This window comes from Rhinoraja longicauda, chromosome 20 (genome assembly GCF_053455715.1).
Source record: "Rhinoraja longicauda isolate Sanriku21f chromosome 20, sRhiLon1.1, whole genome shotgun sequence".
In the NCBI taxonomy this organism is placed as follows: Eukaryota; Metazoa; Chordata; class Chondrichthyes; order Rajiformes; family Arhynchobatidae; genus Rhinoraja; species Rhinoraja longicauda.
In genome coordinates, this window is record NC_135972.1 from 10,189,549 (window position 1) to 10,205,087 (window position 15,539).

At 47.2% G+C, this 15,539-nt stretch overlaps 1 protein-coding gene across 2 annotated transcripts in view; it reads right to left on the bottom strand.

The window, feature by feature from the left end:
• The window catches only part of pot1 (protection of telomeres 1 homolog), a 148,076-nt gene that overhangs the window by 111,664 nt on the left and 20,873 nt on the right, over positions 1 to 15,539 (bottom strand). The window contains exons 1-3 of one of the 2 annotated variants that reach the window (XM_078416517.1): positions 13,130 to 13,165; positions 6,744 to 6,881; positions 251 to 323 (exon numbers count right to left, since the gene is read on the bottom strand). In XM_078416517.1, coding sequence (XP_078272643.1) covers positions 251 to 323; positions 6,744 to 6,866 — 196 coding nt within the window. In that variant the 5' untranslated portion in view covers positions 6,867 to 6,881; positions 13,130 to 13,165. Of the gene's footprint in view, positions 1 to 250; positions 324 to 6,743; positions 6,882 to 13,129; positions 13,166 to 15,539 lie in introns of those variants that run through there. The other variant, XM_078416516.1, reaches the window with a different exon arrangement.

Sequence of the window (15,539 nt, forward strand, 5' to 3'; positions counted from 1 at the left end):
TTTATATATATGATAATAATAATTTTATTTTTAAATCGGCCTGCATCATAAAAGGTAGAATCAGGCAGCAACATACAATCTCGCTCCCTGCTTAAAATGGCAGCAATTTTAAGTTGCCAGAATACCAATATCATGATAACGATTCTAGTGCAAATTAACAGTTTTAGTGCAAAGAGAGGCATACAGTGCATTTAAGTGTCCATGTTTCATTCTAAATTACAATCTGTTCATCAAATGAAGAGAAGCTTACCTTCCAAAACTATTTTCAGTACTTTTTCTCCTGTTCCAAGTTCATGAGGTGGATACTTCATCGAAATAATCCCCTAGAAATCAGGAAGATACAATCTCAATTAAACAACTGCCACTGCCTTCTTGCATGTGGCTTTCAAGATCCTTTTGTTAAACATTCTTCCCTGCTCTGGGCTTGCTCATAGGTTCTAGGAGCAGAATTAGGCCCATCAAGTCTACTTCGCCATTTAATTGAGGCTGATCTATTTTTCCCTCTCAACCCCATTCTCCTGCCTTCTCCCCATCACCCTTGACATACTTACCAATCCAGGCGGCACAGTGGCGTGGCGGTGGAGCTACTGCCTTACAGCGCCAGAGACCCGGCTTTGATCCTGACTACGGGTCTGTACAGAGTTTGTACTTTCTCCCTGTGACCTGCGTGGGTTTTCTCCAGATTTTTGGTTTCCTCCCACACTCTAAAGACGTACAGGCTTGTAGGTTAGTTAGCTAGGTTATAAATGTCAAATTATCCCCAGTGTGTGCTGGGTAGTGTTAATAGACAATAGACGCAGGAGGAGGCCATTAATAGACAATAGACAATAGGTGCAGGAGGAGGCCATCCAGCCCTTCGAGCCAGCACCGCCATTCAATGCGATCATGGCTGATCACTCTCAATCAGTACCCCGTTCCTGCCTTCTCCCCATACCCCCTCACTCCGCTATCCTTAAGAGCTCTATCCAGCTCTCTCTTGAAAGCATCCAACGAACTGGCCTCCACTGCCTTCTGAGGCAGAGAATTCCACACCTTCACCACTCTCTGACTGAAAAAGTTCTTCCTCATCTCCGTTCTAAATGGCCTACCCCTTATTCTTAAACTGTGGCCCCTTGTTCTGGACTCCCCCAACATTGGGAACATGTTTCCTGCCTCTAATGTGTCCAATCCCCTAATTATCTTATATGTTTCAATAAGATCCCCCCTCATCCTTCTAAATTCCAGTGTATACAAGCCCAATCGCTCCAGCCTTTCAACAGCTGGGATCGCTGGTCGGCGAGGACTCTTTGGGCCGAAGGGCCCATTTCCACGCTGTATCACTAAACTAAACACCCCAGTGGGGTCACTGCAGAAAATTACTCTTCTGGTGACTGGTATTTATTCACAAAATGCTGGGGTAACTCAGCAGGTCGGGCAGCACCTCGGAAGAGAAGGAATGGGTGACGTTTCGGGTCGAGACCCTTCTTCAGACTGATTAAAGCAACTTATGACGAGCTGTACACCACATGTCCAGATGTTGACCACACATCACTTAAGTAGTTTACGTTATTACTGTCACCTGTACCGATCAGAGTCGATCAGAAGCAATTGACCACCCTGCTTTGAAAGGACGTTGTCAAACTGGAAAGAGTGCAGAGAAGATTTACAAGGATGTTGCCAGGACATGAGGGCCTGAGCTATCGGGAGAGGTTGGGCAGGCTACACTATCTATTCCTCGCATGATTTTCTACACCTCTATAAGAATACCCCTCATCTTCCTGCGCTCCAAGGAAAAAAGTCCCAGCCTGCTCAACCTATGCTTATAGCTCAGGCCCTCAAGTCCTGGCAACATCACCATAAATCTTAATCATTATTAATTCTCCTGGATTCAAGTGGGAACAGGTTACAGCGAGACAGAGGTTGACAATAAAGTTTTAAAAAAAACATTTTTTTAATAAAAACCTTTTACTCCCTGCAGCCTTTGATGGTCATTTCATTGAAGTGGGCTTCTCATGAATCAAAATGACAGCATGTTTTAAAGCCCCATAGTTTCTCCTTCCATAAGCGCTTGATCACCACCTTAATCCACTCACCAGAAAACAAACAAAGCAGGAAGGGCGGTCACGGTGGCGCAGCGGTAGAGTCGCTGCCTTACAGCGCTTGCAGCGCCGGAGACCCGGGTTCGATCCCATCTTTACAGAGTTAGTACTTTCCCCCCGCGACCTGCGTGGGTTTGCTCTGAGATCTTCGGTTTCCTCCCACACTCCAAAGACGTACAGGCTTGCAGGTTAATTGGCTTTGTGTATGTGTAAATTGTCCCTGGTGAGCGTAGGATAGTGCGGGGATCGCTGGTCGGTGCGGACTCGGTGGGCCTAATGGCCTGTTTCCGCGCTGTATATCTGAACTAAACGAGCGATCTAGGATTTTAATGTTACAAAAAAAATCATAGATTTGCATGGCAGGGTGACATTGTGTGTTTTGTACACATTCGGATCAGAACATCAACAAATTAGGTCTTATTTGGCTAATATGATTTGAGTTTATGTGTGGGAAGGAACTGCAGGTGCTGGTTTACACCGGAGATCGACAAATGCTGGAGTAACTCAGTGGGTCAATAGACAATAGACAATAGGTGCAGGAGTAGGCCATTCAGCCCTTCGAGCCAGCACCGCCATTCAATGCGATCATGGCTGATCACTCTCAATCAGTACCCCGTTCCTGCCTCACTCCGCTATCCTTAAGAGCTCTATCCAGCTCTCTCTTGAAAGCATCCAACGAACTGGCCTCCACTGCCTTCTGAGGCAGAGAATTCCACACCTTCACCACTCTCTGACTGAAAAAGTTCTTCCTCATCTCCATTCTAAATGGCCTACCCCTTATTCTTAAACTGTGGCCCCTTGTTCTGGACTCCCCCAACATTGGGAACATGTTTCCTGCCTCTAATCATGTTTCCTGTCCAATCCCCTAATTATCTTATATGTTTCAATAAGATCCCCCCTCATCCTTCTAAATTCCAATGTATACAAGCCCAATCGCTCCAGCCTTTCAACATACGACAGTCCCGCCATTCCGGGAATTAACCTAGTCAGGCAGCATCTCTGGAGAAAAGGAACAGGTGACCTTTCCTCAGACTGAGAGTCAGGGGAAAGGGAAGAGAGATATAGACGGTGATGTAGAGAGATATAGAACAAACTGATGGAAAATGCGCAAAAAGGTAACAATGATCAAGGAAAGGCGGAGCCCACAATGGTCCATTGTTGGCTGTGGGGAAGGTGATAACGAGTTACAAAAACAGTGAAAATCAGCTGGACGACAGTGAAACTAGGTGGGGGAGGGATGGAGAGAGAAGGGATGCAAGGGTTAATTGAAGTTAGAGAAATCAATGTTCGTACCGCTGGGGTGTAAGCTGCCTAAGCGAAATATGAGGTGCTGTTCCTCCAATTTGCGCTGGGCCTCACTCTGACAATGGAGGAGGCCCATGACAGAAAGGTCAGTGTGGGAATGGGAGGGGGACTTAGTGTTTAGCAACCGGGAGATCGCTTGGACCAAGGCGGACTGAGCGAAGGTGTTCAGCGAAACAAGCTTAAGTGGTTTCCCCCGCCCCGTGATATCTTCATCAATTATGAGCTCTTTTCTGAACACAGCACAATCCGGTGCAAATATTTTTACAAGCAAAAAAAAAAAAATCCCTAAGATTTGCATTTACATAGTACTTTTCACAATCTCTGGGAAATTCCACACCAGCGGGTACTTTGCCCTGCAACTGACGGCGACACGGTGGTGCACCGGACTCGGTGGGCCGAAGGGCCTGTTTACACGCTGTTGCTCTAAACCAAAACTAGAACAGCACCTCATTTCTCGCTTGGGCAGCTTACACACCAGCGGTACAAACATTGATTTCTCCAACTTCAATTAACCCTTGTATCCCTTCTCTCTCCGTCCCTCCCCCCACCTAGTTTTAATCCAGTGCATTTAAACTGGACGGGAACCTTTAAAGAAGCTGCAAGCACGTTTCACTGTCCTCCTGATTAATTTTACTGATTGGTAGCTGTGGGCAAGGTGACAACAAGGCATACAATGTACCATTCTACATTCCCTGGATCATCATCGGCTTTGATCTGTCGTTCTCACACCTTACCCTTCCATATCTCTGTGTCTCCCTCTCCCCTGACTCTCAGTCTGAAGAAGGGTCTCGACCCGAAACATCGCCCTTTCATTCTCTCCAGAGTTGCTGCCTGTCCCGCTGAGTTAATCCAGCATTTTGTGCTCATAGTCGATGTAAAGACTGAACCTAGTGCCATTTGGCCATCGTAAACAAAATTCATTAATGCAGTACTTTGAAAACTCAGTGGCATTAGAACCTTCTCCAAGTGTTAACGCTCATGATAAAATCCCACTTCACCTGCACGGACTACTCACGAAGGAGTAAGGCTGCAAACAACCCCAAACGGACAGGTGACATTTTACAATTAAGTCAGCCCGCTGACTTGGAACAATTACATACTCTCATAAGTGATAGGAACAGAATTAGGCCATTCGGCCCATCAGGTCTAACTCCAGCCATTCAATCACGGCTGATCTATCTTTCCCTCTTGACCCCACCCTGCTGCCTCCTCCCCACAACCCCCTGACATCGGCACTAATCAAGAATCTATCTATCTGTGCCTTGGAAAACATCCACTGACTTGGCCTCTACAGGCCTCTGTGTTGCAACACATTAATCTCCAACAGTAGTATAACGCAAACCAACTCAAACTCAGGCCAGAGAATTTTCTTTCAAACATAAATCTATGTTCAAAGATAGATTACAGGGACAATTTACAGCTTTTACCGAAGCCAATTAACCCACAAATCTGCTGTCTTTTACGTGTGGGAGGAATCCGGAGCGCCCAGAGGAAACCCACGCGGTAACAGGGAGGACGTGCAAACTCCGCACAGATAGCACCTGTAGTCAGGATCGAACACGGGTCTCCGAATCCAGACTCTGCACACTTTATATATATTTTTTAGATTTAGAGATACAGCGCAGAAACAGGCCCTTCGGCCCACCGGGTCCGCGCCGCCCAGCGATCCACGCACATTAACACTATCCTACACCCACTAGGGATAATTTTTACATTTGCCCAGCCAATTAACCTACAAACCTGTACGTCTTTGGAGTGTGGGAGGAAACCGAAGATCTCGGAGAAAACCCACGCAGAGAACGTACAAACTCCGTATAGTACAGCACCCGTAGTCAGGATTGAACCTGAGTCTCCAGCGCTGCATTCGCTGTAAGGCAGCAACTCTATCGCTGCGCCACTGTGCCGCCCACTTCGCATGACATTCCTGCCAAATTAACCGAATGTGGACGATGGACCAAATGAATCCAAAAGTGGTGCCCACTGCACTCTGTTGTACCAAGTATTCAGAACGAGACCACATTCAATAGTAGAAACAAGGAACTGCAGATGCTAGTTTATATTTTCAAAAAGACACAAAGTGCTGGAGTAACTCAGCAGGTCAGGCAGCATCTCTGGAGAACACGGATAGGTGATGTTTCGGGTCGGGACTCTTCAGCATTAAACAGTGCTGTATATCTGAGGAATCCGTTCCAAGTCTAAGAACAAAGGGGAGGCCATTTAAAACTGAGGTGAGAAAAAAACTTTTTCACCCAGAGAGTTGTGAATTTGTGGAATTCTCTGCCACAGAGGGCAGTGGAGGCCAGTTCACTGGATGAATTTAAAAGAGAGTTAGATAGAGCTCTAGGGGCTAGTGGAATCAAGGGATATGGGGAGAAGGCAGGCACAGGTTACTGATCAGCCATGATCACAATGAATGGCGGTGCTGGTTCGAAGGGCCAAATGGCCTCCTCTTGCACCTATTTTCTAATGTTTCTATGTTTCAAAGTCAACAAAAGATAGAATAAATCACGGACTCGTGTCAAGTCTCCAAGATCCATAAACAGCTGCTGTTCATTCCAAAATTCCAATTGAACAATTGGATTTACACGGGACACAGAAAATAGAACAGCATAGGAACAGACCCTTTGGCCCACAATGTCCGTGCCGAACATGATGTTAGGTTAAACTAATCTTCTCTGCCTGCACATGATCCATATCTCACCATTGCCTACACATCCATGTGCCTATCCAAAAGCCTCTTAAATGCCACTATTCGTATAACACACCCACCACTCTGTGGAAAAAAAAGCTTGCCCCACCCCAGTCAGATTTAAACTTTGCCCATCTCACTTTAAATCTATGTTCCTCTATCTTGATCTTATAGAGGTGTATAAAATCATGAGAGGAATAGATCGGGTAGATGCACAGAGTCTCTTGCCCAGAGTGGAGGACCAGAGTACATAGGTTTAAGGTGAAGGGGAAACGATTTAATAGGAATCTGAGGAGTAACCTTTTCACACAAAGGGGTGTGAGTGTATTGAACGAGCTGCCGGAGAAGGTAGTTGAGGAAAGTACTATTGTAACGTTTGGACAGGTACATGGATAGGACAAGTTTGGAGGGATATGGACCAAACGCAGGCAGGTGGAACTAGAGTAGCTGGGACATATTGGCCGGTGTGGGCAAGTTGGGCCGAAGGGCCTGTTTCCACACTGTATCACCCTATGACTCTAGTCTTTGATATTTCCACCTTGGGGGCAAAAAAAGCGCTTTGACTGTCTATCCCTCTCTTAAATTTATATACTTCTGTCAGGTTGAAAGGTTAAGTGTGACAAAATGAACGAAGCAAGTGAGACTCAGAGGTGCACATGGATGGGTCTTACCTTAATATATTTCTTGATGGGCGCAGACTCCAGCTGTAGTTTATCATATTCAATCCACTCGCCACGTCCAGACAACTGTGTCTCCACTGCGCCATCAGCCTCTCTGAGCTGCTGGAGTGGCATGAATGCCTCGAATGGCTAAAATGGAAAGCAAAATGGCATTCAGTCGAGATTCCCCAGCTGAAACATAGAAAATAGGTGCAGGAGTAGGCCATCCGGCCCTTCGAGCCAACACCGCCATTCACTATGATCATGGCTGATGATTCAAAATCGGTACCCCATTCCCGATTTCTCCATATATCCCTTGATTCCGTTACCCCGAAGAGCTGTATCTAACTCTCTCTTGAAAACATCCCGTGAATTGGCCTCCGCTGCCTTCTGTGGCAGAGAATTCCACCATTCCTTAAAAAGTAAGATGAGTTCAGTAAAGGTAAACATTAGCTTCCTTCAAACATAGGCTATACAAAGGAGGCGGCGCAATGGCACGTCTGAAGTAGGGTCTCGACCCAAAACTTCACCCATTCCTTCTCCCCAGAGATGCTGCCTGTCCTGCTGAGTTACTCCAGCATTTTGTGTCTATCTTTGGCACAATGGCAGATCGGTAGAGTTGCTGCCATACAGCGCCAGAGACCCAGGGTCGATCCCGACTACGGGCGCTGTCTTTACGGAGTTTGTACATTCTACCCGTGACCTCGTGGGTTTTCTCCGGGTGCTCCGGTTTCCTCCCGCACTCCAAAGCCGTGCAGGTTTGTAGCTTCATTGACTTCTGCAAATTGTCCCTCGTGTGTCGGACAGTGCTCGTGTACGAGGTGATCGATGGTCAGCGTGGACTCAGTGGACTGATGGGCCCGTTTCCATGCTGTATCTCCAAACAAAAACAAAGGACACACAAGGAACCGCAGGTGCCAGAATCTTGAATAAAACACAAAATGCTGAAGTAACTCGGTGGGTCAGGCACCATCTCTGCAATAAAAACACTCTTAACCAGGAACAAAGTTCCACACGATGGGTTATTGCGCAGGGAATTCAAACACATACTGGCTAGTGCAAGTGAAATGATCTGGTTTTAGAAGACCGCACATCATAAGCATCTCGCCATTGGCGTGTCAAAAATGTAATGCTACGGTGGTTATGGGAGATTTCAACATGCAGGTAGACTGGGAAAATCAGGTTGGAAATGGACCCCAGGAAAGAGAGTTTGTAGAGTGCCTTCGAGATGGATTCTTAGAACAGCTTGTACTGGAGCCTACCAGGGAGAAGGCAATTCTGGATTTAGTGTTGTGTAATGATCCTGATCTGATAAGGGGACTAGAGGTAAAAGAGCCATTAGGAGGCAGTGATCACAACATGATAAGTTTTACTCTGCAAATGGAAAGGCAGAAGGGAAAATCGGAAGTGTCGGTATTACAGTATAGCAAAGGGGATTACAGAGGCATGAGGCAGGAGCTGGCCAAAATTGATTGGAAGGAGGCCCTAGCAGGGAAGACGGTAGAACAGCAATGGCAGGTATTCCTGGGAATAATGCAGAGGTTGCAGGATCAATTTATTCCAAAGAGGTGGAAAGACTCTAAGGGGAGTAAGAGACACCTGTGGCTGACAAGGGAAGTCAGGGACAGCATAAAAATTAAGGAGAGGAAGTATAACATAGCAAAGAAGAGTGGGAAGACAGAGGATTGGGACTCTTTTAAAGAGCAACAAAAGTTAACTAAAAAGGCAATACGGGGAGAAAAGATGAGGTACGAGGGTAAACTAGCCAATAATATAAAGGAGGATAGCAAAAGGTTTTTAGGTACGTGAAGAGGAAAAAAATAGTCAAGGCAAATGTGGGTCCCTTGAAGACAGAAGCAGGGGAATTTATTATGGGGAACAAAGAAATGGCAGACGAGCTAAACCGTTACTTTGGATCTGTCTTCACTGAGGAAGATACACACAATCTCCCAAATGTTCTAGGGGCCGGAGAACCTAGGGTGATGGAGGAACTGAAGGAAATCCACATTAGGCAGGAAATGGTTTTGGGTAGACTGATGGGACTGAAGGCTGATAAATCCCCAGGGCCTGATGGTCTGCATCCCAGAGTACTTAAGGAGGTGGCTCTAGAAATAGTGGAAGCATTGGAGATCATTTTTCAATGTTCTATAGATTCAGGATCAGTTCCTGTGGATTGGAGGATAGCAAATGTTATCCCACATTTTAAGAAAGGAGGGAGAGAGAAAACGGGTAATTATAGACCAGTTAGTCTGACATCAGTGGTGGGGAAGATGCTGGAGTCAATTATAAAAGACGAAATTGCTGAGCATTTGGATAGCAGTAACGGGATCATTCCGAGTCAGCATGGATTTACGAAGGGGAAATCATGCTTGACAAATCTACTGGAATTTTTTGAGGATGTAACTAGGAAAATTGACAAGGGAGAGTCGGTGGATGTGGTGTACCTCGACTTTCAGAAAGCCTTCGACAAGGTCCCACATAGGAGATTAGTGGGCAAAATTAGGGCACATGGTATTGGGGGTAGGGTACTGACATGGATAGAAAATTGGTTGACAGACAGAAAGCAAAGAGTGGGGATAAATGGGTCCCTTTCGGAATGGCAGGCAGTGACCAGTGGGGTACCGCAAGGTTCGGTGCTGGGACCCCAGCTATTTACGATATACATTAATGACTTAGACGAAGGGATTAAAAGTACCATTAGCAAATTTGCAGATGATACTAAGTTGGGGGGTAGTGTGAATTGTGAGGAAGATGCAATAAGGCTGCAGGGTTACTTGGACAGGTTGTGTGAGTGGGCGGATACATGGCAGATGCAGTTTAATGTAGATAAGTGTGAGGTTATTCACTTTGGAAGTAAGAATAGAAAGGCAGATTATTATCTGAATGGTGTCAAGTTAGGAGGAGGGGGAGTTCAACGAGATCTGGGTGTCCTAGTGCATCAGTCAATGAAAGGAAGCATGCAGGTACAGCAGGCAGTGAAGAAAGCCAATGGAATGTTGGCCTTCGTAACAAGAGGAATTGAGTATAGGAGCAAAGAGGTCCTTCTACAGTTGTACCGGGCCCTGGTGAGACCGCACCTGGAGTACTGTGTGCAGTTTTGGTCTCCAAATTTGAGGAAGGATATTCTTGCTATGGAGGGCGTGCAGCGTAGGTTCACTAGGTTAATTCCCGGAATGGCGGGGCTGTCGGATGTTGAAAGGCTGGAGCGATTGGGCTTGTATACACTGGAATTTAGAAGGATGAGGGGGGATCTTATTGAAACATATAAGATAATTAGGGGATTGGACACATTAGAGGCAGATAACATGTTCCCAATGTTGGGGGAGTCCAGAACAAGGGGCCACAGTTTAAGAATAAGGGGTAGGCCATTTAGAACGGAGATGAGGAAGAACTTTTTCAGTCAGAGGGTGGTGAAGGTGTGGAATTCTCTACCTCAGAAGGCAGTGGAGGCCAGTTCGTTGGATGCTTTCAAGAGAGAGCTGGATAGAGCTCTTAAGGATAGCGGAGTGAGGGGGTATGGGGAGAAGGCAGGAACGGGGTACTGATTGAGAGTGATCAGCCATGATCGCATTGAATGGCGGTGCTGGCTCGAAGGGCTGAATGGCCTACTCCTGCACCTATTGTCTATTGTCTATTGAACCTATCTTCAATTAGACATCAATAGACAATAGACAATAGGTGCAGGAGGAGGCCATTCGGCCCTTCGAGCCAGCACCGCCATTCAATGTGATCATGGCTGATCATTCTCAATCAGTACCCCGTTCCTGCCTTCTCCCCATACCCCCTGACTCCGCTAACCTTAAGAGCTCTATCTAGCTCTCTCTTGAACGCATTCAGAGAATTGGCCTCCACTGCCTTCTGAGGCAGAGAATTCCACAGATTCACAACTCTGACAGAAAAAGTTTTTCCTCACCTCCGTTCTAAATGGCCTACCCCTTATTTGTAAACTACCCCTGGTTCTGGACTCCCCCAACATTGGGAACATGTTTCCTGCCTCTAACGTATCCAACCCCTTAATAATCTTATACGTTTCGATAAGATCCCCTCTCATCCTTCTAAATTCGTGAGTATACAAGCCTAGTATACAAGCCTACAAGCCTACAAGTATACAAGTCAACGTGCTAGAATAACTCAGAGGGTCAGGCAGCATCTCTGGAGGAAAAGGGCAGGTTACGTTTCGGGTTGGGACCTGTCTTCAGACATTGTTCTTCAGACCAGCCTCTGGCGCTGTGAGGCCCTACTCTACCGCTGCACCACTGTGACTCTGGCACTGTGAGACAGCAGCTCTACCGGCAAATGGTATCAGTGCCCAGATGGTTAAAACTAAAGATCAAGGTATAATTATACAACTCTCTCTTCCCCACCACAAGCTCAAATTGCAAGGAACCTCTGACTGAGAGAGCAATTTAACAAACAGTATGCACAGCGCCATCATCTTAATAGCAGATTGCTGCTTGATGAAACAGCCAGGAATAAAAGCTGAAAGCACCAACAAAATAACCAAGGGCAAATTTAGCACAAGCTGGGAGGGAGGGAAACAGCGGGGAAAGAAATGACCTGATTTCCCCTAAGAGTCTCGACCCAAAACGTCACCCATTCCTTGCCTGACCCGCCGAGTTACTCCAGCTACATGTGTCGATCTTCGCTTTAAACCAGCATCTGTAGTTCCTTCCTACCCACTATGTTGGGTTCAGTGATGGAAATGGGGTTTAGGAACTAGGGGTGCTCTAAGGTCCATGAGGCTGAGGTTGGGAAGGAAGAGCGATTGAGGCACGAGACCAGAAACCTACTGTTTATAAATACGCAAAGGCATAATAGGCTTGATATTGAATTGGAAGAAAACAGGCCGAAGAGTATCAAAAAGATCAAGTCAGGCAGCATCTCAGGAGAGAAGGAATGGGTGACGTTTCGGGTCGAGACACCTTCTTCAGACTGATGTCAGGGGGGCGGGACAAAGGAAGGATATAGGTGGAGACAGGAAGGTAAAGGGAGAACTGGGAAGGGGGAGGGGAAGAGAGGGACAGAGGAACGATCTAAAGTTGGAGAAGTCAATGTTCATACCATTGGGCTGTAAGCTGCCCAGGTGAAATATAAGGTGCTGTTCCTCCAATTTCCGGTGGGCCTCACTATGGCACTGGAGGAGGCCCATGACAGAATGGTCGGACTGGGCGTGGGAGGGGGAGTTGAAGTGCTCAGCCACCGGGAGATCAGGTTGGTTAAGGCGGACTGAGCGAAGGTGTTGAGCGAACCGACACAGAGGATGTACGGCACTATATTAAATCAGCTTTTTCAGAAGCTTCTTCGTTTTAAAACCGCACAACGATGACTTCACCCCTTCACGGGTATTTTGCAATTTACAGTCTGAAGAAGGGTCTTGACCCGAAACGACACCCATCCATGTTCTCCAGAGATGTTGCCAGACCCGCTGAGTTACTCCAGCATTTTGTGTCTATCTAGGGTACCTTTGGTGTTATTTTTGTTTACACACACACAGGATACATCTGCTGGTTTAGTTTTGTCGAGTTAACTTTTAGTTTACAGGCACCGGGAAACCAGCCCATCAGCCCATGAGTCCCCGGCGACCATCTATCACCCATTCACACTGTACTCACACTTTATCATCCACTCCCCACACACTAGGGGGCAATTTTACAGAGGGCCAATTAACCTACAAATCCACACACACGCGAGGGGAAAATGGAGCAACCGGAGAACACCCACGCGGTCACAGGGAGGGCGTGCAAACTCCACACAGACAGCACCCGAGGTCAGGATCGAACCCTGCGAGGCAGCAGCTCTCCCAGCTGCGCCACTGCGGTTAATAATAGCCTGAAAACCTATTGCTGGCCAAAGACACAAAGGCTCCGACTTTGATCGCAAGCCGAGAGAGGGCAGGTCTGAGAGCAGCCGGCTTTACATCAGAGTGGAGGCTCGTTGACAGGTGAAACCCTGAACAACTGCACATCCGTACAGCAAGCCTTCCGATTCCCACCATCCACACACCCAGGGAAGGCAGAATAAACCAGAAGGCACTTCACGTCACAATCGCACGAACGAGACTCCTGGGCATCTTTCAAGCGGCAAAGAAACAGGTTTAAACTACCTGGCAGTAGATCTTCATAATATTAATGGAGAGGAGAAAGGAAGAAAAAAAAAAAAACACGAAACAGAAGCTTAATGGCACACAATGCCCCTGGGCTTGTGTCAGCCTCCTCACTTAGAACATCGACAACAGCACAGTTACAAGCCCGCCGGCCCACGTCTCTGCCAAACATGATGCCTACTTCCCACAGTCTGACTTGGCCCTCGCCATCTCCCAGTTGCCAAACACTTTAACTCCCCTTCCCATTCCCACTCTGACGTCTTGTTGAGTTTCATTGTCTGTAACTCGTTTTCACCTAGCCCACAGCTGACAGTGGCCTCTTTCCGTTTTCATCGTCACTTTTTTTGCATATCTTTCTTTCATTTGTTCTGTATCACCATTTATATCTGTCGTTTCCCCTCCCCACCCCCCGCCGGATCTCGCAGTCTGAAGAAGGGTCTCGACCCGAAACGTCACCTATTCCTTTTCTCGAGGGATGCTGCCTGACCCGCTGAGTTACTCCAGCATTTTGTGTCTTTCTCCCACACTGACCTTTCTATACTGGGCCTCCTCCATTGTCAGAGTGAGGCCACACGCAAATTGGAGGAACAGCACCTCATAGTTCGCTTGGGCAGCTTGCAACCCAGCGGTATGAATACTGATTTCTCTAACTTCAAGTAACCCTTGCATCCCCTCTCTCTCTCCGTCCCTCCCGCACCCCAGTCGTCCTACTAGTTTCACTGTTGTCCTGTTATCACCTAGCCCACAGCCAACAATGAAACATTGTAGGCTCCACCTTTCCTTGATCATCAAAGAAGGATGAGTGGAGATCTTATCGAAACGTATAAGATTATTAAGGGGTTGGACACGTTAGAGGCAGGAAACATGTTCCCAATGTTGGGGGAGTCCAGAACAAGGGGCCACAGTTTAAGAATAAGGGGTAGGCCATTTAGAACTGAGATGAGGAAAAACCTTTTCAGTCAGAGAGTTGTGAATCTGTGGAATTCTCTGCCTCAGAAGGCAGTGGAGGCCAATTCTCTGAATGCATTCAAGAGAGAGCTAGATAGAGCTCTTAAGGATAGTGGAGTCAGGGGGTATGGGGAGAAGGCAGGAACGGGGTACTGATTGAGAATGATCAGCCATGATCACATTGAATGGCGGTGCTGGCTCGAAGGGCCGAATGGCCTCCTCCTGCACCTATTGTCTATTATTTTGTGCATATCTTTCATTCATTTGTTCTATATATCTCGTTTCCCTTTCCCTTGACTTTCAGTCTGAAGAAGGGTCTCGCCCCGAATGCTTTTCTCCTGAGATGCTGCCTGACCCGCTGAGTTTTTTGTGCCAAGTTAAATAATCTCCTCTGCCTGCACACAATCCATATCCCTCCATTCACTACCTACCCATGTGCCTATCTAAAAGCCTCTTAAATGCCAAGACCATATCTGCCTCCAACACCAACCATGGTAGTAGGTTGCAGGCACCCACCAATCTCCAAGGCCGCAAGAGATTGCAGAGGATTGTGGACGCAGCCCAGACCATCACACAAATCAACCTCCCTTCCATTGACTCCACATCACGCTGCCTCAGCAAGGCCAGCAGCATAATCAAGGGCCAGTCTCACCCCGGCCACTCCCTCTTCTCCCCTCTCCCATCAGGCAAGAGGTACAGAAGTGTGATAACGCACACCTCCAGATTCAGGGACAGTTTCTTCCCAACTGTTATCAGGCAACTGAACCGTCCTATCAACAACTCGAGAGCAGTCCTGAGCTACTATCTACCTCGTTGGAGATCCTCGGACTACCTTTGATCAGATTTCACTGGTCTTTATCTTGCACTAAACATTATTCACGCTATTCCCTTTGTCATGCATCTGTACACGGTTGATGGTTTGATGATAGTCACGCATTGTCTTTCCGCTGACTGGTTAGCACGCACAAACGTTTTCTCACTGTACCTCGGTACGGGTGGTGTGGGTCCCTGATGAGGCTGGCTGCCTTTTTGAGGCAGCGACTCCTGTAAATGCAGGTGCGGCAAGCAATTAGGAAGGCCAAAGTGGTCAGCCTTAATCACAAGAGGATTTGAGAACAGGTGTCTTCCTGCAATTGCACAGGGCTTTGGTGAGACAGCCTCTGGAACAATGTGTAGAGTTAGAGCCTCCTCTTTAAACAAAAAGTTATTGCTTAAAGGAAGTTCAGTAAGGATTCACCACCAGGACGGTTTCTGGGGCAGTGTAGGAAGGAATTGCAGACGCTGGTTTACACCATAGACACAAAATGAAAACCCAGATAGACTGGATATGGAGAGCAGGTTTCGAGTAGGGGGGAAGTCTAGGACTAGCGGGCACAGCCTCAGAATAAAAGGACCCACCTTCAGAATGGAGATGAGGAGCAATTTCTTCAGAGGGAGGCGAATCTGTGGAATTCACTGCCACAGGCGGCTGTGGAGGCCAAGTCATTGGGTCTGATGAAGGCGGAGATTGATGGGTTCTTGATTAGAACGGGTGTCAGGGGTTATCGGGAGAATTTAAAGTGGAGATTGATAGGCTCTTGATCAGTAAGAGACAATGGACAACAGGTGCAGGAGGAGGCCATTCGGCCCTTCGAGCCAGCACCGCCATTCAATGTGATCATGGCTGATCATTCTCAATCAGTACCCCGTTCCTGCCTTCTCCCCATACCCCCTGACTCCACTATCCTTAAGAGCTCTATCTAGCTCTATCTTGAATG